The sequence below is a fragment of the Mastigoproctus giganteus genome, chromosome 2 (assembly GCF_048544385.1).
Source record: "Mastigoproctus giganteus isolate SK-2022 chromosome 2, ASM4854438v1, whole genome shotgun sequence".
In the NCBI taxonomy this organism is placed as follows: Eukaryota; Metazoa; Arthropoda; class Arachnida; order Uropygi; family Thelyphonidae; genus Mastigoproctus; species Mastigoproctus giganteus.
Genome location: NC_143576.1, coordinates 41,421,380 through 41,447,481, shown reverse-complemented (window position 1 = coordinate 41,447,481; position 26,102 = coordinate 41,421,380). Strand labels below are relative to the sequence as shown.

Below are 26,102 nucleotides of genomic sequence, written 5' to 3'. Positions count from 1 at the left end.
CCTTGGTTACTGAATCATAATAACCTATAGGATTGGTTAGACCAGACCACCACTCAACAAATCCATGCTGTTGACTGGAGTATAACTGCATGCTTTTCCAGATGGTCCTGCATTACTTTTTTAACCAGTGAGCCCATTAGTTTCTGTAAAACAGATATTAAGCTAACATGCAATTACTCATGTCACCTTTTGATCCCCCTTTATGAACTGGGGATACACTCGCACATCTCCAGTCCATAGGGAACTCAATTTAATCCAAAGATACTCTCATAATTATGGGTAAGGGTTTGCTTACCTCCTTTGCAGCCTCCCTTAACGTAATTGGATAGATTCCATCTACCCAGGTGCTTTTTATGCCCATCTTCAACAATGTCTCCTTCACTTTCCTTTCAGTTAACACAAAGTCATTAGCTCCTCGTTAGAGCTTGATAAACTTCCGGCATCCCCTACCCTAAAGCGAATAATTACAGCCACTCCCCAAATTACATAAGGGTTGCTTTCCGCTCAACTCTATAAGTCGGAATTTCCCTAATTGGTCCTTGAGGTTGTCACAGACATTCTCTCAGATATGCCAGACAAGCTGTTCTTGCTACCTGGGAGTCTAAAACGCTGATGGAACTGATATTCGGGTGACACTCAAGTCAAGTGGACCCAATTTTGGCGAAGTCCGGACGGTCTATGACAGCCAAATCCTCTGCTTGCACCTTCACGATGGTGGGACTGTTAGCAATCCTGGGTATAACCTCCATGCACAAGTACATGGTGGGTGACCACCCAGGTGTGAACCAACGTAAGCAGGGGTCGAGGTGTGGCGCCCACACCACATGGAGGAACGCCGCCCCTCTATGTTACCAGGCAGTACTAGGTGGTAGATGACTCTCATCAACCGGTGAAATACCACCACTTTGCTTATTGGAGGCTTGAAGTGGTGGAACCCATGTTTAGTCTCTAGAGCCAAGTTCCGGCCAACCCTTCCCTATCTCTTCCATCATGCAGTATGATTGATGATTTTTGAGGTTATGATGAATGTCGTGGCGAGATCCAATATTCCTTACATTTCGAGGGTACAGCTCTAAAACGGCGTTCGCAGGCCGGCCGCTAGATAGTACACCGGACCAAACCTATTGGTAACTCTCTAGGAGGCTTCCGGATCAGCTAGTGTATAATCTTGCTACCTCTACTCTGCCAGATAGTGACTGGAGGGAGTCCGAGTAGTGTGTATGCGGGGAGCATTGTCGAGGACACGTTATGTCAAGGATCTGGGTATATTCTTACCACATGTACGCCATATCCGAAAATTTTATTACTTCATACAGCATGTCCCACCCACTTTTTCTTACTATTGAATACACCATGAATGGTGTATTCAATAGTAAGGGGGCTTAGAGGGGAACAGGTATCCTGTGTGTTATCAGACACTCAGCCTAAAACACTGATGGATCCAATATCTCTCTATTACAGAAGATTTAGGAGAAGTCCGGTTGGCCTGCCTCCCTAAAATCCACTCATGCACACCTTCTCGATGGTAAGCCCTGTTACGTCACTTAGGTGGCAACGAACGTGTAGAGTGGTTCTCTTCAAGACGCCTGGTCAGCGTGAAGAGGAAAAGACCAAACCCTCCAGCAATGAGAGCACAACAATACAAATGGCCCTCAGTCCCCAGCAGCTTTCACTCTCCCTCTTACGGCAGCGAGAGGATCAGAGTGGAAGCAGAGGGTGCTAAGAATCTCTGGGTACGACCAGGCTGCCATGCACGGAAATTGAACTTGGCCTGTTATAACGTACGATCACTCATCAGTGAAGACAGGATATTAGAGCTGGAAAAGGAATTAGAAAATGTGAATTGGAATATCATCGGTTTGGCTGAAACAAGAAGAAGAAATGAATCACTTATAAGTTTATCAAGTGGAAATCTGCTGTACACCAATGGAAACAGTGAAAGGAGTGAAGGTGGAGTTGGGTTTCTGGTCCATAAAGATTTTAAAAATAACATTTTGGAATTCAAAAGTACATCACCAAGGGTGTCAAGACTAATACTCAAGATTTCTAAGAGGTACAAGCTAAAGATTATAATGATTTATGCACCAACATCGAGCCATGATGATGAAGAGGTTGAAGAAATGTACACTGAAATTGAGAGTCTTCTAGATGAGCAGAAAACCCACTACACTATTATTATGGGGGACTTCAAATGCTAAGGTTGGAAAAAGGCAAAACAGCGCAGAAAGAGGAACTATAGGAAATTTTGGAATTGGTGAAAGAAATAAAAGAGGTGAAAGACTTGTGGAATTTGCAGAATCTCAAGGAATGTCAGTAATGAACACTTTTTTCAAGAAAAGGGTGAACAGAAAGTGGACATGGAAGAGTCCAAATGGATTAACAACTAATGAAATCGACTTCATCCTCACTAACAGAAGATATATTGTGAATGATGTTACCGTCCTGAATAAGGTAAATGTTGGAAGTGATCACAGAATGGTAAGATGTACACTTGATGTAGATGTAGGAAAGGAAAGGAAAAAACTGACTCGAGTAAATAATACAAAGGTCTTTGAAATAACAGAGGAGGAGAAAAAGCAGTATGTACTGGAACTTAAGAACAAGTTTGAGCTTCTGCAGACTGCTCAGGACCAAGATATCGACGAGGAATATTACAACTTTCTGAAAGTGATAAAGCCCAAGAAACCTATAGGGAAACAGAAATCCAAAGAAGAAAAAAATTAGTCAAGAAACACTTGTCATGATGAACCAAAGACGACAAATGAAGAGCAAGAAAAACACTGACAGGGAGAAAATTGAATATACTGAGTTATGCAAAGCCATTAGAAAGAGACTTAGAGAGGACATAAGAAGATTTAACACAAGAAAAGTAGAACAAGCATTAAGGGAAAACAAAGGATTTAAATCAGCAGCCATGAGCAGTAATACAGAAAGACAAATGATACTGAAACTGAAGAATAGCGATGGTGTACTTATAAACAGCAGAGAAGGCATAATTCAAATAGCAGAAGACTACTATAGAGAATTATATAAGGAGCGAGGGAATGATACCACCAGTGGGGAAGATGGATTGCAAAGTAGCAACACATACGACATACCCGATATTCTTCCTGATGAGGTAGAACATGCATTGAAGAAAATGAAGAATCGGAAAGCCCCGGGGGAAGATGAAGTTACTGTAGAGTTGTTAAAATTGGGAGCAAGAGACACAACACAAAAACTGGCAAGGGTCTTCACAAAGTGCATTAGAAAAGGTGTGATGCCTAAGCAGTGGAATAATGCAATCATAGTTTTGCTGCATAAGAAAGGAGATAAATCAGAAAGTAGAAATTATAGACCAATTAGCTTGTTATCCCATATCTACAAGTTGTTCACAAGGGTCATTACTAACAGATTAGAAAGAATACTTGATGAGAATCAACCGAAAGAGCAAGCTGGCTTTAGGACAGGATTCTCAACTATGGATCACCTTCACGTAATATCACAGCTAATGGAGAAAGCAAATGAATATAAAACACCATTATGCCTGGCATTTGTGGATTATGAAAAGGCATTTGACTCCATACAGCATAAGGCAATGTTTCAGGCACTGGAAAGACAAGGCATAGATACTCCATATATTATGATTTTGAAGAAAATATATGAGAGTGCTACATCCTTTATTAGACTAGACAAAGACAGTAGCAAATTTAAAATCGAGAAAGGAGTTCGACAAGGAGACACAATATCTCCGAAGCTGTTTACTGCTGCCCTTGAGGAAGCTTTCAGAAGATTAGACTGGTCGCAGAAAGGAGTCAATGTGAACGGAGAGTATCTAAACCATTTACGATTTGCAGATGACATTGTGGTCATAAGCCACGATCCCAAAGAATTAGAGGAAAATCTTAATCAGTTATGCACAGTTAGTAAGGATTTTGGACTACAGATGAATATGGCTAAAACAAAAGTAATGATAAACAAGTATGCCACGGAAAGGGAAATAATGATTGAAGGAGCAGTAATTGAAAAGGTGGAGTCATATACTTATCTGGGACAAGTTATTAGCTGTAATAATGATAAATGGCTGGAAGTCAAGAGAAGAATAAATTTTGGATGGATAGCATTCAGGAAATATAGTCACATACTGAAGAGCAATATCCCAGTTTGTCTGAAACGTAAAATAATGAATCAATGTATACTCCCCACCATGACTTATGGAAGTGAAACTTGGGCACTCACCAAAAGAATGGAAGAGAAGCTAAGAACTACACAGCGAAGAATGGAACGAATTATATTGGGAATCAGACTGTTAGATAAGAAGAGAAACACATGGATTAGGCAGCAAACTCAAGTAAAGGACATTCTTATCAAAACTAAAGAACTAAAATGGTCTTGGGCAGGACACATAGCTCGAAGACATGATGACAGATGGACTAAGAAAATAACAGAATGGTACCCAAGAGGAGCTAGAAGAAAACCTGGAAGACAAAGGCGGAGATGGATAGATGAAATTCATGAGTTTTTGAGTAGTAAATGGATGGCCAGTGCTCAAAACAGAAAGAAATGGAAAGTTGCTGGAGAGGCCTTCATCCTGCAGTGGATTGAAAATGGCTGATGATGATGATGATGATGACACCATGAATTGTCAAAATAATAGAGCAAGCTTATCTGCGAAAAGATCTAACTCCAAAACACTTCCTAGTTCATTTCACAAATATACGTGGTCTCAATTCCAATCTCAACGATGTCCATTTCCACTTGCAGTCTTTCAAACCCCATGTACTTTTTCTGACTGAATCTCAGTTATCAGTTGATTCAACTACTGCTCATCACAGATGTCCAAATTATTTGCTGTATGATTCCATTCGCCTCAAAGGTGGTACTTGTGCATATGTCCGTTCTGATATTCCCTGTCAGAGACTTGGCAATTTGGAATCTCCTCTCTTTGATCTTCTCTGGCTTAAAATCTCTCTACCTCATTGTGTCAAATTCATCTGTAGTCTCTACCGTTCTCCCAACTCCACTAATCACTTGGAGCTCTTTGACTTCTTCTCTTTGCAACTTGACTTTCTCCAGTCCAACTTTCCTAACAGTGAGGTAATTTTCCTTGGTGATTTTAACGTTCACAACTCCAGCTGGCTTCCGTTTTCTAGTCAGTCACACCGACCCAGCAGGTCGAGATGCTGAGGCTTTTGCAATTACTAATGACCTAGCACAGATTGTTCATTTACCTACAAGAATACCGGACAATCCTAATCATACAGCCAATACGCTTGATCTTTTTCTCACAAACAACCCTTCTAAGTACAAGGTCGAAGTCAGAGGTCCTTTAGGCACTTCAGATCACAACTTGGTGATTGTCTCTTCTCCAATGGAACCTTTATCTCATGGCTATTCCCAACCTCGTATTGTTTGGCATTACAAGAATGCAAAATGGGATGACCTGCGAGACTTCTTTTTTTCTTTTCCTTGGTCTGATTACTGTTTCAAAACTTCTGATGTCAACGTTTGCTCAGATCGTGTCAATGAAATTATTCTTGCAGGAATGGAATCCTTTATCCCACACTCCACTTTAAAATCTCGTCCTTTATCTAAACCTTGGTTTTCCAATAAATGTGCTAAGGCTGTCCAAGAGAAGAATGTTGCATATCGTAATTGGCTTGTTTCTAATTCTTCAGTTTTATTTTCTGCCTACAACAAAGCTAACAACAATTGTAAAGCAGTTATTAATCAGTCCAAACTAGAGTTTGAACAGGCTAAGAGTAGAAAACTTGCTCCTTGCCCTAATGGTAGCCGAGCATTCTGGTCTCTTGCCAAAGCTATTGGCCGTAACTTTTGCCCATCTCTGCTCCTACCTCTGTCCAAACCAGATGGTTTGGACAGAGGTGGGAGCAGAGATGAGCAGAGAGACCTGCTAGCATCCCATTTTTCTTCCAGCTCATGTATTAATGATCTTGGTAAAACACCTCCCAGCTTTCCTAACACGCTCCATTCAATGCCTCCTGTGGTCTTCCGTCAAAAGGATATCAGAAGGATTTTGATGAATCTTGATGCTAAGAAAGCTCCAGGTCCTGATGGTATTTCTCCACTTGTTCTCAAAACCTGTGCTCCTGAACTTACTCCTATTCTTTGCCGCCTTTTTTCACTTTCTTATTCCAAAGGTATTTTTCCTTCTGCTTGGAAATTAGCTCATATCCAGCCAGTTCCTAAAAAGGGTGACAAATCCCTCCCATCCAATTATCGTCCCATTGCAATTACTTCTACTCTTTCTAAAGTAATGGAGAAATTAATTAACCACCAACTCTTAAACTACCTAGAAACCTTCCGTCTGATCAATGATCGCCAGTATGGATTCCGTCAGTGTCGATCCACTGGTGATATTCTGGCTTATGTTACAAATTTATGGACTAATTCAATGGAAAGGTTCGGTGAAACACAAGTAGTTGCTCTTGACATCTCAAAGGCTTTTGATCGTGTTTGGCATAAAGGTCTTCTAAACAAGCTTCCATCTTATGGTTTGCCAACTGTTTTTAGTAATTGGTTATCCAGTTTTCTCTCTGATTGCTCACTGAGGGTGATGGTAGATGGCTCTCTGTCTTCTAACTTCTCCACTAATGCCGGTGTCCCCCAAGGTTCAGTTCTTTCCCCCAATCTTTTCCTCTTGTATATCAATGACCTTCTTCCATTGACTGGAAATCCTATCCATAGTTTTGCCGATGATAGCACATTGCATTCAACTTTCCATTTTGAGAAACCTTGTCCTGCTCAATCAGCTTCAAGTTCTCGAAAATCTGCTGCCAATTCCTTAAATGCCGATCTTCAGGTAATTCTCCAGTGGGGCAAAGACAACTTAGTTGATTTCAACTCTTCTAAAACTCAGTCTTGTTTTATATCTCGAAAAAAGGATTCTTCTGCTCCTATGCTTATCTTTAGTGACACTCCGATTTCTAGGCAAAATGATATATCTCTTTTGGGGATTACCCTGACTTCTCATCTCTCTTGGCACAAGCACATTACAAATATTGCTTCCTCTGCATCTAAAAAACTTGGTTTTCTCTTTCGCTCTCGGCTTTACTTTTCTTCCAAACAGCTGCTCACTCTGTATAAATTGCAAATCCGCCCTGCCATGGAATATTGTTCCCACATCTGGGGTGGTGCCCCCAAAACCTCTCTCAGGCTTCTTGATTCCATTCAGAAGAGGGCAGTTAGGTTAATTAATGATTCATCTCTAACAGAGTCTCTCCGCTCGCTTTCTCATAGACGCACTGTTTCTGCTGCATGCCTGTTCTACAGATACTTCCATGGGCATTGTTCTTCTGAATTGGCTTCTATAATTCCCACTCTCTCTTTCAAAACAGTCCGAACACGTGCCGCCACCAGCCAACATCCATTTACTGTCCAACTTCAAACCCACAGAACCAACTTTTCATCTTCCTCATTTATTCATTCAACTGCCGTTTTCTGAAACAACCTTCCTTCATACGTATTTCTTGAAAATTACAATCTACAGAAGTTCAAGTCCAATATCAACAAATATCTTCTTTCGTCTTCTAAACCTCCAACCCAAGCATGGTACTAAGTACTATAGGTTCTAATACCTCTCGTGTTTGGGGTTCTCATAAAAAAAAAAAAAAAAAAAAAAAAAATGCTTATGCAGCACTCGCACCTATGCACACTGAATTTGATTGCAGCAAAAAAAAAAACATTCAATGAACATGTAAATAGAATTATTTATTCAATTTTTTTTTATCTCTTGTGCACGAAAAATTATAGAAGTGTACGAAATTTCAAAATTATAAAATTACAAAAAGAGAGAGGAGACAGGCATAACCGTCAGCAAGGTTTACCTTTCAGCATAGTTGTCAGAATTAACTCTCCAGCTGATAAGCATTTTGCAAGGCAGAAGTTGAGGGCTGTGGCAATTTAGATGGGGTTTTTTCCCAACACATCACAAAATTTCTCTGCAGCTGCAGGATCAGCAGTGGCGACTTCACTGCATACTTTAATAATGTTTTGGAAACCAGAGTGATGCTTGAAGGTATTAAACCACCCATTGCTTGCCATGAACTTGGCTTGGGGTTCACTGTACTTATTCTTAATATCTTCATAAATACTTCTTGCTTTTGTTTGAATGGCCATTGGACTCAGGGGCACTTGCTTGTGAATGTGATTTTCCATCCGTATTATTAATAACTTTTCCATCTTCGATATAGCACCTGAATGCTGTTTTGTGATCACTGTTGTCCTTTAAATAGTATTCATTGTTGAAGCAGCGAGACCTAATTCTGTGCAACAGATGACAAACTTTGTACTGCTTCATACTTCTTAATTAATCACCTTCATTTCTAAATCAATTTCATTTCATTTCCTAGCACTGCCAGAACTTGCACTTTCCGTTGGTCCCTCTCCCTTCACCATTGTAATAAGTAAATAGGAATGAAGAGAAGATTCTGAAATTAATTTATGTTTTTTATATTAACGAAGATTTCAGTGAAGGGTAACTTATTTCACCATAATACCGTAATGTAAAAACCCACAGAATTCCAGTTATCAGTATAATCGTAAATGCAATAAGATCGAGTTCACTACCCGTTTATAATAGATTGGGCTAATAGAAAGCCCAATAATCTGTAAAGTGCAAATTGTTTTTATTGTTTTATGGTAGTGACCTCCAGAAATGTGTTTTAGAAAAATATTGTATCACAAAGGCGTTCAAAATTGATTCTTATAACGGAAAATATGATAACGAAGAAAGTGTAGTGCAATTTCCATTATAAAATAACATTTTAGAGAGATAAATAGCTTAGTTAGATTATAGCGAAAATTTAAACTTCCGAGGTCTTGGAACAAATTATTAAAAAAAAAAAGCAATGTGTTATTGGGTTCACATTATATTTTCATGATACCACCATTTATTCCTACAGGATGCAAAATATGTTCCACGATTTTTTTAAGTTTGCACCAGCCAGCAAAAATCATGTAAAGTCAAATTTCTGTAAGTCGAGTATTGCGTAAGCAGAGGAGTGCCTGTAATTTATAAAATTTAGTTCATCTCTTCAATAAGTACCTTTTGTCTTAGCATGCTGCAATCCATGCACAGTACTAAGTACTACAGGTTCTAATACCATTTGCATTTAGGATTTTCATAAAAAAGACACTTGATACACTTAGATAAAATAGCTCATTCCCCACATGAACTGTACAGTTCATGTGGGGAATGAGCATTTCTATGAAGCATAAATAATTAAAAGTATTAACCCAGGAACATTTAAAAATAATAGAAGCAAATAATATACAATGGCATAAATGGATCAAAAATAACAGCATAAGCCAAACATGTGGTCTGAGTAGAACATATTACATTCTCTGTACTAAATATGACGAAAGTTCTTATTTGAAAAAATAAAACAAAAAGCTAATTGAAATCCAAAATAAAAGTAAACTATGTAGAAAACATAAAAGATACAATTTTCAGAAATCTTCCAGAAAAAAACAGAAAAGTTGTCAGATATATATGAGGAGAGAACAAAGTGTTCTGATTGTCCTCTCTCTCTCTCTCTCTCTCTCTCTCGCTGAATTATATGAACAGTATAGTGACATGCTTTTAAAACTGGGTTATGTGAGATTTTTAATTAGATAAGGTGATTTCACAATCTTTATTATGTTTGTTCTTATTTGTTAATGAAAGAAGAGCAGATAATATATTAAAAATTCTGGAATCAGGATTGTTTTAGATATATTAGCAATATTTTAATATAAATTAAGAAATATCCAAGATTCAGGACTCCCCTTAGAACCCTCAGATTCCACAAAGGGATGCGACAGATTCTGCAAATGTTTCTTTATTTATTTTTCTGTTTTAAATTGTTAATAATTAATGTTTTTAAAGACATTTGGTTCCAAAAAAATTTAAATTAAGGGTTCTGGAGCTAATATAAAAAGTTTGAAAAGAGTTATCTAGACAAATAAGTTAAATTCCAATTCTAGTATATTTAAATTGATAAATATGGTAGTTCTTACCTTTTCCAAATTTTCAGAAACGAGCTGAACTATAGGAATAGGGCTAAAAACTGGTTTAATACCAGGTTGTTCAGATTCAGTAATAGTTTCAGCAGGTGGACTCTTCTCAACTAATAAGAAAAACCAAATGAAACAATATAAAATCTTTTGTTTATATGTTATTTAATATATTTATTTTTAAACGAAATTAAACTACACTATTCTCTATTTTGGTGTTGTTAAATGTTAAAGTTCAAGAAATTTTTGCCGATGGTTCAAATCTCATATTCTATCCTAAAATTTGGAATGTCAATGAACACTGAAATTTCATGCTTACAGAAAGATTTACTTAAACCTTAAGCATTACTCAACAAGTGGAACACCTTAATTAAGAAGTATAAGAATTAGTATATTAAAACTTCTAGCAGCACAATGGATTGAACAGAGCAATGACACCACATCTCAAATTGCAGTGTTCTGGTAATATTCAACCCCACATCTTGAAATTGTGGATTTGTATTAGTATTAGCCATATAGCACAAGGAAGCCACAGACAGCCATAAAAAAAAAGAAAGAAAAGTAGATAAGAAAATACAAATTATATGCTTCCCTCTTCATGTAGGAAATTATCCAGCTGACCTCTGAATTTCAAATTGTCAACCTCAGCTACCTACTGAGACAACTCGCTGACTAAAAGAAAACTTCTTGCAATCTTGTCTAAACCTCTACCCTTGTAATTTGAATTTATAGCCTCTAGTTTTGCAATTCTTTATAACAGTGAAAATTCCACCTCCATTCATTTTACTAACACCTCTCGAGGAGCCTTAAAAATTTCAGTCAGGTCCCCTCTAAGGTGCCTAGTTGCAAGCTCTGCAGCCCACATAATAGAAGTGTTTCCTCATACGGTCACCCTTTTGCTGATCTCACTATGCAAGTTGCCTGTCTTTGGACCCTTTCAAGAAGTTCAATGTCTTTTTTTCGGATGAGGCCTCCATATTTTGGACACAGTACTTTAAACATGGTGTTACTATTGTCTTGTAGTGGGATTATGACTTCCCTATCCCTACAGCAGGAGTTTCAAACTGGTGGCCCGCACTGCCTCCATGGAAAATAATGACATTTCTAAAATGCATTTCTGCCACTTTCCACTGCTTTTTTTTTTTTTTTTTTGTGCAATCTGAATTTACTATTGCCTATTTAAGCAATCATTTCACACGTTTTACAGCAATCATTTTTAGTTTTACTGCAGCTTTCATACTGTTCGAGTCAGTTACATCATAATGCAAGTGAGCTAATATTTGTGTTGCCATTTCTATTTAATAAAGTCAGTAAGCAAACAGTTTTGTGTTGTGACTCTTATATACACATGATTGTGACATGATGTCGCTTTCCAAGCCAATCAGAAAAAAGAAAGGTTGTTGATGAGGGGAGACAATTCCAAGAAAGATGGGAATTGAGTTACTTTTGAACAGAGGTAAAAGGTAAAATCGTGTGTATTATTTGCAATGAATCAATTAGTGTCGTCAAAGTACAATCTTAAACAACACTATGATACAATTCACAAAGAAAAATTTTCCCGCTTTGATGGTAAATTAAGAGAAGGATATGAAGGACTCACTTCAAAGGCAGCAAAATGTAATTACAAAAATTAATAAAGGCAGTGAATCAGTAGTGAAATCAGCTATTTACTGGCAAAATGTTCCAAACCTTTCAGTGAAGGCTCCATGGTTAAGGAATGCATGATAAAAGCGGTGAAAACGTCTGTCCCGGAAATGTACAAGATCTTGTACCAGCTATGTTCAATAGTGTTCATGGTAATAAGGTAAGTGATTCTATTAAAGTTTCTCAGCTTAACTGCCAACGGTCAATTTCGGTTCTAAATGATTTGGCTAAATATATTTCTGAGAAAAAATTCCATATTTTTGATCTACTTCAACTTTACGCCTACAAGGGCAAGGTAAAAGGTTTCCCCTTTTGTTGTAGGGTTGTTCAATCCAACACTCATGTTTCTGGTGTTGGAGATCGTTCTGTGGCCAGGGTTTGGGTAGCCCTGGTTGTGGTGGATTCTCTAATTACCATAACTAGAGTTAATGAATTATGTTCGACTCATATGGTCTGTACATGTTTGGAGGGTTGCTATGGGCAAATTTTCTTTGTTTCTATTTACTTCCAATGTTCTCAGGTTCATCAGTCAATAGATCCCTATATAAATTATGTTGAGATAGTTCTCAATAAACTCTGGTAAGAGAATTGTCTTCATGGCTGATGCTAATGCCTCCTCTACTCTCTGGCATTATGTGTCTTCAAATCCTAAAGGAGATATCCTGGAGGAATTCATTTTGGCCAAAAATCTAACCATGTAGAACTCCCCTGACAATCCTCCTACGTTTGTTTCTGTCCCAGGTCAATCAAGTATTTACATTACTTTTTCTAATTGTGCTTTTGGACAAAATATTGTAAATTGGAAGGTTTTTGATGGGTGGACTGGCAGTGACCACAATCTTATTTCTTTTGAACTTAGTTTTGTTAAGAATCCACGAGATGTTTTGCTGAATTATGATTTTCCTCGCTTTAAGACTAAAAATGGAAACTGGCACAATTTTAATAAGAAGTTGTTGGAATGTTTTCCACCTAATGTTATTTATCACCTTGCTCTCTGTTGTATGTAGCTCGATTTTTGCTAGGAGTAATAGATGTCCTAATTCGATGCCCTGGTGGTTGGCAAATTTATCCGTTTTGAGACATAATATGAACAGCGTGCGGCACTCTTTTCAAAGAGCTAGAAGGTCTCATAGACCGGTTATTGAGACTCAACGTCTATGAACTTTATAAGATAGACGTACTTATTTTAATTCCATCTATAGAGAGAAGCATGCCTCCTGGGAGCGTCTTGTGGAGAAATCTATAAATCTGGATCCCTGGGGCCTTGTCTACAAGTTAGTTGCGGAAAAGGTTCACCCGGGTGAAATTTTCTCTACTATTCTTAATTATGACGGTCAGGAATCCCTGGCTTAGTCTAATTCCATGAATGTAATACTTGACAAGTTAATCAAGCAGGATTCTTCTGTTCCTGAAAGTGATACTCAAACTGTGCTCAGATTGCAATATCTGACTTACATTGGTAATTGTTATGAATATCAATTCTCTCCTGCTGAAATTGATTCAGCTATCTTTTCTATGTTAAATGGAAAGTGTCCTGGCCCGGATTTAATGGAAGTGTTGTCCTCAGGTCCTTGTTGACCTCTTTAATAAATGTCTTGCGGTTGGTCGGTTTCTCCATTCGTGGATGCAGGCTAACCTTAAAATTTTGTCAAGAATCCAGAAAAGCCTGTAAACCTTGCCTCCTCTTACAGACCATTGCATTTCTTCCGGTACTTGGCAAGGTGTTGGAGAAGCTTATTGTCTCCAGATTTTTGACTTATCTTGGTAAAGGTCTACTGCCTTCTTACCAGTTCGGTTTTTTTTTGTAAAGGCCGCTCTACAGTTAATTCTATGAGGCATACCATGTGTGCAGTCTCCGACTGTCATTCTAAATATGTCCTTGGCCTCCTTGTGGACTTCAAAGGGGTCTTTGACACCATTTAGTGACCAAGTGTCCTGGCAAGGAGGCTGAGATTTCTATCCCTCTTTAGTGGTTGATCACGGATTATTTTTCTGATAGGTGCCTTGTTGTCTCCTCTGACTTGTGTGCTGCTCGGAGACCGGTTGCTCGTGGTTGCCCTCAGGGATCTGCTCTTGGGCCCATGTGCTGGAACGTGGTTCTTGATGGGTGGCTCAGTTCTGAACATGATTTTGTTACTAAAGTGGCATATAAGCTTTCTTTCTTGCATCATATGCATCTACTAAGACTTTCCCACGCCCAAGTACAAAAGGATCCGATCTGATTCATTTTCTTTTTATTTTGCATTCACATACATAAAAAAAAACCCTTGTCCCTATCTGTAATGAGTTCTGTCTTGCTGCAACATGTTCACTGATTCATCTAGACACAGTAATGCATTAATCACCCATTAATATGAATTAGCACATATTGAACAGAAGGCATTTTATATTTTTTTACATTTTAAAATAAATTTTTTACTCAGCAGTAAATTGAATGAAATTTTGTTTAAAATTATTGAAAAGTACAGTAGAAATTCACAAAATATAAAAATAGATTTCAGAGATGTTACACATCTTTTGAATTGATCGATATTTAAATATCTACAAAGTTGCTAGAGACACTGCTATTTCCTATGGGCCATCAAATATTACCATAAGATGTGGATCTGTGAAGCATTTCAGTCAAGTCTGTGTCTAGCCTCCTCACTGCTGTTTACAGAGAGCAGCAAATTCTTATATGTCAGGATCTTCATCAAATGTTTCTGCTGACCTAAACTGTTTCTTCCGTCATCACTGGACAAATCATAGGTGTACGGCTATGATCCAGAAACAAATAAAGGCCCAGTTCTCTCAATGCAATGGAAGACAGTCTCTTCCAATTGAGAGGACCGGGCCTTCATTAACCCTTCAGTGGCATGTGTTTTTCATCACACAAGCGGACACATTTTTCTTGAAAAAGCCCATTTTTAAATTTTTTTTTAAAAAATTCAAAATTTGTTTAATTTTTTTGACACCCAGCCTTTTAATGTTTCGTTAGCACATTTGTGAACAATCCCCTTTTTTAATTGAAAAATTATATTTTTAAAAAATTAAGTTTTTAAAACTTTGCATATGGTAAATGGTTTTAAAACACAATGTGTTAGTCTTGAATTTGTGTAAACTCAACCTAACAGATGCATCACACTGTATGCTATGCTTTCAATATTGTTGGCAACATGCCAAAAATTTGAGTTGCAAGGTTATTTCAAGTTATCTAATACTCTGTGCAGCCATAGTCCATAACACAGCATGGCCAATTTTATGTGAATAAGCCCATTTTCAAAATTTTAAAAAAATTTTCAAGTTTGAAAACTGTTGAATTCCTCATGCCACTCAACATTTCAATGTGTTATTAACATATCTGTAAACAATCCCTTTTTTAAGTGAAAAAATTATATTAAAAAAAAAAATTTAAACTACACACCTTATGGATGACTGCCCACTTGTGCCTTCTCATATTACATGGCAGACACATCATCTGCAAAATGTGAGGTGCCTGCTCATGTAAGTAATTACATATACATGTTGTTGTTATTTGGTTTTTAGGAGCATTAGCAACTAAGGCCATATTGCTCCGAGGATATGCGGTGGTCATTCCCTGACCTTTCCGCATCCTCCGTATTTGATGGTCATGGGCTCGAACCCTGGTCTAATCAAGAAGCGTGTGCTACGCACTGCCGCTCCTGCCTACATATACATGTGTATATGTATGTGTGTGTGTGTGTGTGTGTGTACATATATATATATATATTTTATACTATATGTAGTTTGTGTACACACACACATACACACACTGCTCTACAATATCCAGGCACCTATCCATCGATAGTTGGTCACTTCCAATCCAAGTACCATGTGTCAGACTGTAAACATGCTCACAGGCCTTACTGGAGACAGTAGTATGATTGTGAACGCAAGATTCTATGATCAACAGAGTTAACATCTTGCAAATGAGGCAGACTACCATATCCTGACTAACACCAGACACTGCCTAGCTTGGTGTAAGCCCTGCCCTTCTTAAACCATAAATCAATAGAAGTGGACTGCTACACCTTGACAAATACAGCTACTGTATAGCTTGGTGCATGGCCCACTTGGGCCAATGGACCTGTGCTTGGGCCAATGGACCTGTGCTTTGTAGTGATGCATTACAGTATACCAGTCTGATGGTCATTCCTGCATGTGGCAGATGCCCAGAGAACACCATCTGCCAATATTATATCCACAGTGACACTTGGTGAAAGCTGGTCTGGGCTTATGGTCAGTGGTCTAAAACAACCACTGGCCTGGGACCAGTGGTTGTTTTAGACTAAACTATGAATGCAAAGATAGTAAAATTATTTCAATTATGATAACTGATTATGCTCACCACTATGCTGAGGTCAAGATATCCAGGGCGATGCTATGTTACCTACATTGTGGCAGCACATCAGGGAGGGCCAAATGATAAGCACATCCTTTCAAATTTAAAAAGTGCATGACATAACAAAGGTGGAAGACAAATATTATGTACAGGGTGGTTATCTGTATAGTAGCAGATGAGTGTGTGGCTGTTATGAATGTAAGGAAAGTCACTTATTCCCATCAATATTTGTTACTTTAACACTAAATTATGATGTTATTGAATGAAGTGCTTCAGAAAAACTGCAATTTATGTATGTATAATAGTGATAACTAAATTTTGAAATTTACAATCACAAAATTTAAAAAGAAATTTTTGGAATCTTATAAATTGCTGAATTATAAACAGCTGCAAGAGATTTTTACTTGAAATCCTGAAAGTTTTAGTACTTCACCTCTGTTAGAAATTTCAAGGTTACGCCAATCTCTAGTGCTAAAATACCAATTTAAAATGCAATTTTTTTTTTTTTTTTTGGACAATTCAAGAATTTTGAAACCCCAACTACCTTCAAATGAAGTTCCAACATTGTATTGGCAGCAGTGAAATCTATTGACATTCAGTCACAGCAGGAGGCAGAGAGTTTCAAATTCTTGGTGGTTTTGTATTTCAAAATACTCTCTTTCCTCTCTTACTCCCTCTGGAGAGCATTTTGGAAAGGGAGCAAAGTGCTGTGTGTGTGTGACCTCTGGAGTAAGGGAAGAGAGAGAAAAGTGTGGGTAGTGAACATTGTTTTATTGTCTTTAGTTTTCACCACTGAATGCAATAGATAAATTTATTTTCATGGCATGGGTCAACTTCTGCTCTGTCATAGCCTGAAATTCTCATTTTATGTAGTAGACCATCAAGGCCAATGCCCCAAGGGGCTTTTCACAGAAAGCCAAATACAAGAGAGTCATTTGAAATTAAATGTTTGCATGTATTGACAAATTCTTCTCAGAGCTTTTCTATTTGGTACGAGGTTACTACCATGTTGTTCAGGATTTTTGCAGCTCCGGCGAACGCTAAGTTTCCATCTATATTTAGTCATTTTATTGACTTAATAGTTTTATACTAAATTATTTTCTATAAGTAGCTTTATAGTTCTAGCCAAGCGCTGTGGTTTTTTTTAAATTTAGATAGTGATTTTGAAAGTTAATACTTAGTGTCCAGGCGCCTCCGTAGCCAGGTGGGAAGGAGCAGCAGTGGGTAGCACACGCTTCTTGATTAGACCAGGGTTTGAGCCCGTCACCACCAAATACAGAGGATGCGGAAAGGTCAGGGAATGACCACCGCATATCCCGGAGCAATATGGCCTTAGTTGCTAATGCTCCTAAAAAAAACCAAATAACAACTTAGTGTCCATAGATTTTAAGTTCGTAACTTGCTGCCATTGTTATACGATACGGAATATTGTAATGTTTAACATAAAACTAGATAGCGAAATATGTATTAGAAATCAAAATGTAATAGCAAATACAAATATGTAATAGCAATGTATTAGAAATCTGTTAGATTAGTATAGTATTATCAATAAAATTTATTAATCTTATTAAATTTCATTGTTAATTAAATTATATTTAAACGGAATCATGACCCAGACTAAAGCAGCAGAGCAGTGTTCACAGAATAAGTGAGCACGAGAGTAGCCTTGTGCAGGCAAAGTTTTTACTGCTCCTGGAATAGAGAAGTTTTTTCTGTTTTATTAACTTAAATTGGCATATTAACTTATTTTCTAGAGTAGCTTTATATTCCTAGTTACAATACTTAGTTTAAAGTTTAACGTAGATAGAGATTTTGTAGGTATTACTTAGTATTGATAATGGTATCAAATCCACATGTTACAAGTTGCAGCTCCGCTGAACGAGAAGTTTTTTAGCCATATTTAGCTGCTTTATTGACCAATTGTTATATTAAATTATTTTCTATAAGGAGCTTATAGACCTAGTCAGGATCCTTAGTTTATTCTGAATCGAGAAGTGAGATTTGGAAGTTAATTAATACTTGTGTCCGCAGATTTACCATTCGTAACTTGCCGCCATTGTTATACGATACAACGTTATATCCCGAACTAGATAGCATTAGCTTAGTATAGTATAGTATAGTATATAATATAAAGTTGTCAATTAATCAGTAAAATCTTATTAATCTTGTTAAACTTCATTGTCAATTAAATTATACTTTTTAACTAATAAATACATATAACAACTTAGATTTTACAAACGTAACATAATTAATTAATATATAACTTGATACGGAAGTTATATAAATGGAACTCGTAGATAATACTCGATACTAAAAAATATAAATAGCGTTATAATTGTGTTGGGATACAAGTTTAGGGTTATAATTTTGTACTGAAATTGAAATTTTATCGAAATTAAATCGAAATCATGACTCAGACCAGAGCAGCAAAGCAAAAGGCTCAAGCTAATGGGAGTGCTGTGGCTCAGGGGAGAACTGAGGGGGCAGCTGCCCTCTGAATCACAGCCTTTTAAAATGGACTGCTTGCTTGATGTTTGTGGAGCAATCGGGTACAGGACATGATACTGCCATGGGGGATGTCTTTGTGTGTGCGTGATGTAAAGAGTGTAAGGAAATCAGGCGACAACTCAGTGTTGTTATGGGCCTATATGAGAGCTTGAAGGACAAGGTGGATGCCCTTGAACGATCTAAATTGAGGGGACCAATCAAGCTCTCAGCTCCCCACATCAATGCCAGAGCTTGCACTTGCTCATCCCGCAACACAGTGGAAACCCCCAAGGCAGAATGCGCTGGTTCCACAGGAACTAGTAGTTGTTGGTGACTCTAATGTCAGGGAAATGGGGAACATGGTATGTAAAAAGGATAGGTGGTACAGGACCAGGGTATGTCTGCCAGGGGCAAAGGTTGACATTGTAGAGCAGATATCTTTAAAGGGCACAAACGGTGATATAGTTGTACACGTTGGCACTTATGATATTAAAAGTAGGAGACCGGTGGAATTACATAACAATTACAGGTCACTGTTGAAAAAAAGCCGTGAATTACGGTTGAATTTTAAAGTGTCTGCAATTCTGCCCAGACACGATAGGAGGGAGTATATGATGAGAGCCTTGTCGATCAATTCGACCCTGGAAAGATTGTTCAAGGCTCAAGGGGTAGAATTTTTTTCAGCCTAGTCTGTACTTGTAAACAGGAGAGACTGCTTCTACAGGGATGGGATACACTTAAATAGAAAGGGTGCAAATATATTTGCTGATGCTATTGAGGCAGTGTTAGGTGGGTCGGAAAACTGCTAGCTTGGGGGGATTCAAGGACTAAAAGATTAACAGTAGCCACTGGCAGAGGTGAAAGTGATTCTTGCACTGCTTCTATTGGAATGAGGTATTTCAATAGGGTATTTCAGAGACTGCTGGGAGTTATTGCGGTACAAGTAAACACATGGGTTGTGTTAGGGTAGCTAAGAATAGGAACAGGTGCATGTATATTTGCGTGTACACCAATGTAGGAGTTTAGTAAATAAATTTGATGAATTTGAGGTATTGCTCAAAACATCAAAGGCAGATATTGTTGGGATATCAGAGACGTGGTGTCACTCAGATATAAGGAATGCACAACTGGAATTTGTGGAGTACAATGTGCACAGAAAGGACAGACAGGTCAGGAAGGGAGGAGGAATTATGCTATTAGTTAAGAAACACATAAAATCCAAGGAAGTGAAGCCAGTCGACATCGCTGGACAGTGCAGTTTCGAGTCAGTTTGGTGTGACATAAGCATTGGGAGATCAACATTGAGAGTAGAAGTGTGCTATAGGCCTAATGACTCTGAGGAGTATAATAAGAAACTGTATAGGGAAATAGAGTGGGCCAGTAAATCAGAGAGTCTTATAATGGGGGATTTTAATTTCACAGATATTGATTGGAATTTGTGGGTTGGTCACTTACACACTAGCAAGGCTTTTTTGGATGATTGTTTTCTACATCAGCATGTTCGGGAGGCAACTAGAGGGAGTAATACTCTTGATCTGATTATCAGTAGTGATTCTTCATGCATTAAGAATCTGCAGATAAAGAAACAACTAGGTAGCAGTGATCACAGTGCTGAAGTACGATTTACTCAAAGAGGTAACTACCATCAGGGGTAAAGGGAAGAGTTTTTGCTTTAGTAAAGGCGACTACGATGGTCTGAGACAGTATTTAAATTCTATACAGTGGGACCAACTGATGATGTTACTAACAGCAAATTCAAAATGGGAAGCATTCAAAGAACTTATCTTGGAAGCTACTAAGCTTCCAAGATTACATACCAACTAAGAAATATTGTTCAAAGTTTAGGCCTAAATGGATGTCAGATGAACTAATGAGACATATGGCAGAGAAGAAAAATGCATGGGATACATATAAATTAATGGGTGACATGGAAGCCTATGATAGATATAAGCTGGTCTTATATCTATCATAGGTTTTATATCTTTCATACAAAGGAGATTAGGCAGGCAAAGGCAGATTACGAGAAATCCTTGGCAAGGGATGCAAAGAAAAACAGCAAAGAGTTCTTTACTTATGTAAACTATAGAAGGAAGGGGATGAATCAGATTGGCCCACTTGATATCAATGGGTCAACTGTTGATGATCCTGCTCAGGTAGCTAACAAACTAAATGAATATTTTGCATCGACATTCACACATGAGGAGTTATTCAGGGAGGGGAATGCCAGAGGTGTGTTCAACTCTGGCAGTAAGCTAGATAATCTTGTAATAACTGAGAGGAAAGTGGAAGAGAAATCGTTGAGGATAAACATAAAAAAGGCACCCGGAGTGGATGGGATCTATCCAGTTATATTAAAGGAGGCAGCAAAGGAAGTAAGCAAACCTTAGCCATAATTATGAGAGCTTCTTTCGACTCAGGGGAGGTACCCATGGACTGGAGATGTGCAAATGTGACCCCAATTCACAAAGGCTGACACAAGTAATTATAGACCTGTGAGTTTAACTTTATTCCAGGAAAATTAATGGAGGCACTGGTTAAAGAAGCACTGCAGGATCATCTAGACAAGACTTCAGTTATAGTTTGGATACAGCATGGTTTTGTTAAGGCGGAGTCTTGTCGGACCAATTTGATGGGATACTACGATGTGGTCACAAAGGAACTGGATGCTAAAAATAATTTAGATATGATATACTTGGATTTCAGGAAAGCTTTTGATAGTGTTGCACTTGGAAGACTGCTGTACAAATTGGAGCAGCATGGTATTAAAGGTAAGTTACTGAAATGGACAAAGGGATGGTTGAGTGGGAGATGGCAGAGAGCGGTAATAAATGCACACTGCCCTATGTGGACTAATGTTATTAGCAGAGTCCCCCAGGGTTCGGTGCTGGCCTACTGTTGTTTTGTGTATTTATCAATGATATTGATGATGGTATATCCGGCTTAATGTCAAAGTTTGCAGATGATACAAAGGTTAGCAGGGTTGTTAATGACACTAAAGACAGTATGCTACTGCAACAGGATCTAGAAAAGTTAGGCAGATGGGCTGAGAAGTGGCAACTGAAGTTTAACATTGAGAAATGCAAAGTATTGCATATGGTTAGCAGTAACCCAAGAGAAACATACCCACTGTGTGGTACTACACTCAGGGAAGTGGAAAGTGAAAAAGACCTGGGGGTAATTGTGCAGTCAGATATGAAGTTCTCTGAGCAGTGCAGTCGGGCTGCCAGTTCTGGTAATGGAGTTTATCAATGATATATAGCAGGAGTGGCCTACTTAATTTGTGATGTGATTTACTTTTTTCTTCAAAATGTGCCGCGATCTACCATCTCAAAAATTACATTGCCCAAGGTGCTACAAATTGAGGGATGACTGTATATTTAAAATTCGTCGTGATCGACTGAAATTAAATCTGCAATTGACTCGTTGACCACCCCTGATATATAGGAATTTTGCTAGCAGAGACAAGGAGGTGATTATCCCTTTGTATAAGGCAATGGTCAGGCCACAACTTGGTTTAGCACTGTATACAGGTCTAGAAGCCTAATTTTAGGAAGGATGTCGAGTTGGTAGAACGAGTACAGAGAAGGGCAACAAGATTGGTGAGAGGAACAAAGGGGTGCGCTTATGAAGAAAGGCTTAAGTTCTGCAGGTTGCAGCATCTGGAGACTAGGCATCTGTTAGGTGATCTGACTGAGGTGTATAAGGCCTTGAATGGTTTGAGCAGGCTCAATGCTGATTGGATACTACCTCTTGCTCAAACTAAGAACCTGAGGAGGCATAGATTCACAATTGAGGAACAGCAGTTGTAGAATAGATGTGCAGAAGTTGATAGCTTAAATACAGTTAATGCCGAACTAGACAAATATTTGGAGTGACCGGATTTTTTTTGGCTGATGCTGTATAAGCTTGCTTTCTTGCATCATATGCCTCAACTAATGCTAATTGCGGGGGGAAAAGAGAAAGGAATTAACACGGTAGTTGCTGGCAAATGATCATAGGTAGGAACACTTTTTCTGAAATCCATCTTTATATTCACTAAAAGATGGAGTGAAATAACTGCTGTGTGATCAATAAACCCTACAAGTGTGATCTCAATGAGATTGCACTTTTAGAGTTCCACTTTCCTTTTGTCATAGAACCAAGGACACACATATGTGTTGCTGTAGCATTTATACGATAGTTTTAATTAGTTTCAAATTTGTAGTCCATATGAAATAGTGTGTGTGGGTATACATTTCTCATATACACCCCTGCATAAAAGCTTGGGGTCACATTTCATTTTTCTTATTAAGAAGTTTTTATTTAAATAGGTCCAACTTTACTACCAATTTTTATTAAAATATTTTCTATTATGTAAAAAAGACTAGAAAAAAAAACTTAAATAATATTTAACAACTATTTAGGAATATTCCGGAAAGATATAGAAGCCTCCTGAAGATGATTCTAGAGTGTTTTATATTAATATAAACTGGGGAGTAAGAGCTGTAACTTATAAAATGGAACACCTGTCTAATGTTATTTAGAAAGCATGTTTGGTGCATGTTTTGTGTTTCACAATGAACATGGCAAGAAATTACAAACTGGTGTGAAAAAAAGAAGTACTATTATAACTCTGTATAAAGAAAGTTATCCCATGAGAAGTATTGGCAAAACTAGGTATTTCATTTAAAGGAGCACAAATTACCATTCAACAAAAGGAAACTGGCAGTTGAAAGGACAAACCACAATCAGGATGACCACAAGAAACAACGGAAGCACATGACAAGACTGTAACACTGATTCCGAAATGCAATCGATGACTTACTACCCGAAATCCAAGCTGAGTTCAATAGGAACAGATAAAATGCCATGTTTTTCAACTGAAAAACTACATTTTAAACAAACAGGACTTCATGGTCAAGTAGTGGTCCGCAAACCCTTATTAAAACTGGAAAATTGAAAGAAATGGTTGGCGTGGGCTAAGAGCTGTCAACATTGGACAACTGAGCAGTGGAGAAATGTACTGTCGATGGATGAATCCAAATTTGAAAATTCTGGATCAAAGCATATAGATTATGTGAGACAATCAACTGAAGAAAATGGTGCCACACTGTTTAGTGCCCACAGTAAAGTATAGTGGTGGATTCATCATTGTCTGGGGTTGCTTCTGTTTTTCTGGGGTGGGTGACATCATCAGAATTGAAGGAATTTTAAGAAATGAAGGCTATGAAAACATTCTTGAACGTAATGCAATATCCTCTGGACTTTGTGGAAGAAATTTTATATTACAACAAGACAATGACCCAAAGCACAGCTCTAAGCTGTGCAAGGATTTTCTAACAACTAAACAACAGGAGTAGGTATTACAAATCATGGTGTGGCCACCCGAATTGCCTGACTTAATCCAACAGAGCTTTCAAGGGATCATCTAGGTCAACGGTTCCCAACCGGTGGTTTGCGAACCCCCAGGGGTTCGCAAAAGTGTTCCAGGGGGTTCGCATTAAAAATTCTGTAATGTCATCTGCTTAGATTTACATAAGTATATTATTGTAAACTACAAAATATAACTAATAATAAACAATAAAGTAAAATAAAATTAAATAAAAAGTAAAGAACTGCCAAAGAAAGAAACCACATATCCCACAATTCCTTAATTACTGTACAGTATTTCATGTTAAATACTATCTTACAGTATTTCATGTTAAATACTATCTTACAGTATTTCATGTTTTAAATATCTAAAACTATTTCTTGACTAAATGACCAAGAGTATGAAAAAGGTTGATTTTGCATGGGTGCTGCACTTCCATCACTTCTGCTACCCAGGTAGTATACATCCCTCGTTTGATTATATTTCATATTGTGAATACCTTCACAACGAGTTGCCAAGGTATTGCACTGCTTTGAATAAGTAATGCTTCGCCAGTGGAGAAGACTAACATTACTTATTCTTGGCAGATACCACCACCCAGATGGGACCGTTTCGAAGCTTGTTGGCTTACTCATCGTTGGGTGGGCAGGTACCCAGTTGTTGCAATAGTGACAACCCAGTTATGAAGTATGACTCTACAATATGAGAGATGCTTGATGGTGTGCATGGTTTAATTTAAAATTGTTTCTTGACTAAATGTTTAAGAGTATGAAAAAGGTTGTTTATGCATGGGCAATATGAGATATAATCAAACGATGCATGCATACTTCCTGGGTAGTGGAAATGATAGAAGTACATTACCCATGCATAAACAACCTTTTTCATACTCTTAGACATTTAATCAAGAAATAGTTTTTAGATTAAACTATGCACACCACAAGCATCTCTCACATTGTGCAGTTATACTTCATAACTGTGTTGTCACTATTGCAACATCAGTGTACCTGCCCACCCACCGAGGAGAAGAAAACAAGCTTCGAAACGGTGCCATCTGGAGAGCTTGATAATCATGAAGTCTCAGAGAATATGTAACAACAGTTTCTCTACTGGGGAAGCGTTGCCTATTCGATGAGTTTTTGAGGTATGAGGAGTAACTGTCCCTTTTCTCTTTCAATGCCATTTCTTCTTCTTCCTTTCCTACTATCACTTTCCTACATCTTTTTTGCTTTCCTAATTCTAATGGGGACAGAATGTGGATGATAGAGTATCTTATCCCATACCATTTTTCAAACAGTGCTTTCTGAGTGGTGGTATCCACCAAGAATAAGTAACATTAATCTTCTCCACTGTTGAAGCGTTACTTATTCAAAACAGTGCAATACCTCGGCAACTCGTTTGAAGGTATTCATAATATGAGATATAATCAAATGATGTATGCATGCTACATGGGTAGTAGAAATGATGGAAGTGCATTACCCATGTATAAACAACCTTTTTTTAAATAAATATGTTTTCCACACTAATTTTTTTTTATTCTCAAGGATCACTGTTATGTATATGTACTTTTTTTTAGAACCTATAGTACTTAGCACCGTGCACAGGTTTATATTTGAAAATATGAAAAAAAATACTTGTTGACATTAGACTTGAACTTCTGTAGATTGTAATTTTCAGGAAATACGTATGAAGGAAGGTTTTTCCAGAAAACCGAAGTTGAATGAATAAATGAGGAAGAAGAAAAGTTGGTTCTGTGAGTTTGAATGTGGACAGTAAATGGACATTGGCTGATGGCGGCACATGTTCGAACTGTTTTGAAAGAGTGAGCAGGAATTATAGAAGTCAATTCAGAAGAACAGTGCTCGTGGAAGTATCTGAAAAAAAGGCATGTAACAGAAACAGTATGTCTATGAGACAGCGAGTGGAGAGACTCTGTTAGAGAGGAGTCATTTTTTAACCTAACTGCCTTCTTTTTAATGGAATCTAGAAGCCTGAGAGAGGTTTTGGGGGCACCGCCTGAGACTTGGGAAGAATATTCCATGGTAGGCCGAATTCGCGATTTCTACAGAGAACACCCAGTTTTTTAGATGCAGAGGAAGCAATATTTGTAATGTGCTTTATGCCAAGAGAGATTAGAAGTCAGGGTAATCTCCAAGGTCTTGCCTAGAAATCGGAGCATGATCGAAGATAAGCATAGCAGCAGAAGAATCCTTTTTTGCGAGATATAAGACAGGACTGAGTTTTAGAAGGATTGAAATTAAGTTATCTTTGCCCCACTGGAGAATT

General features: G+C 37.8%; 1 protein-coding gene across 1 annotated transcript in view; it reads right to left on the bottom strand.

Annotated features, from left to right (window-relative positions):
- Positions 1 to 26,102, bottom strand: part of Sik3 (Salt-inducible kinase 3) — a 474,358-nt gene that overhangs the window by 171,999 nt on the left and 276,257 nt on the right. Inside the window, exon 9 of the mRNA XM_090388735.1 lies at positions 10,000 to 10,109. Within this exon, the coding sequence (XP_090244861.1) occupies positions 10,000 to 10,109 (110 nt within the window). The remainder of the gene's footprint in view (positions 1 to 9,999; positions 10,110 to 26,102) is intronic.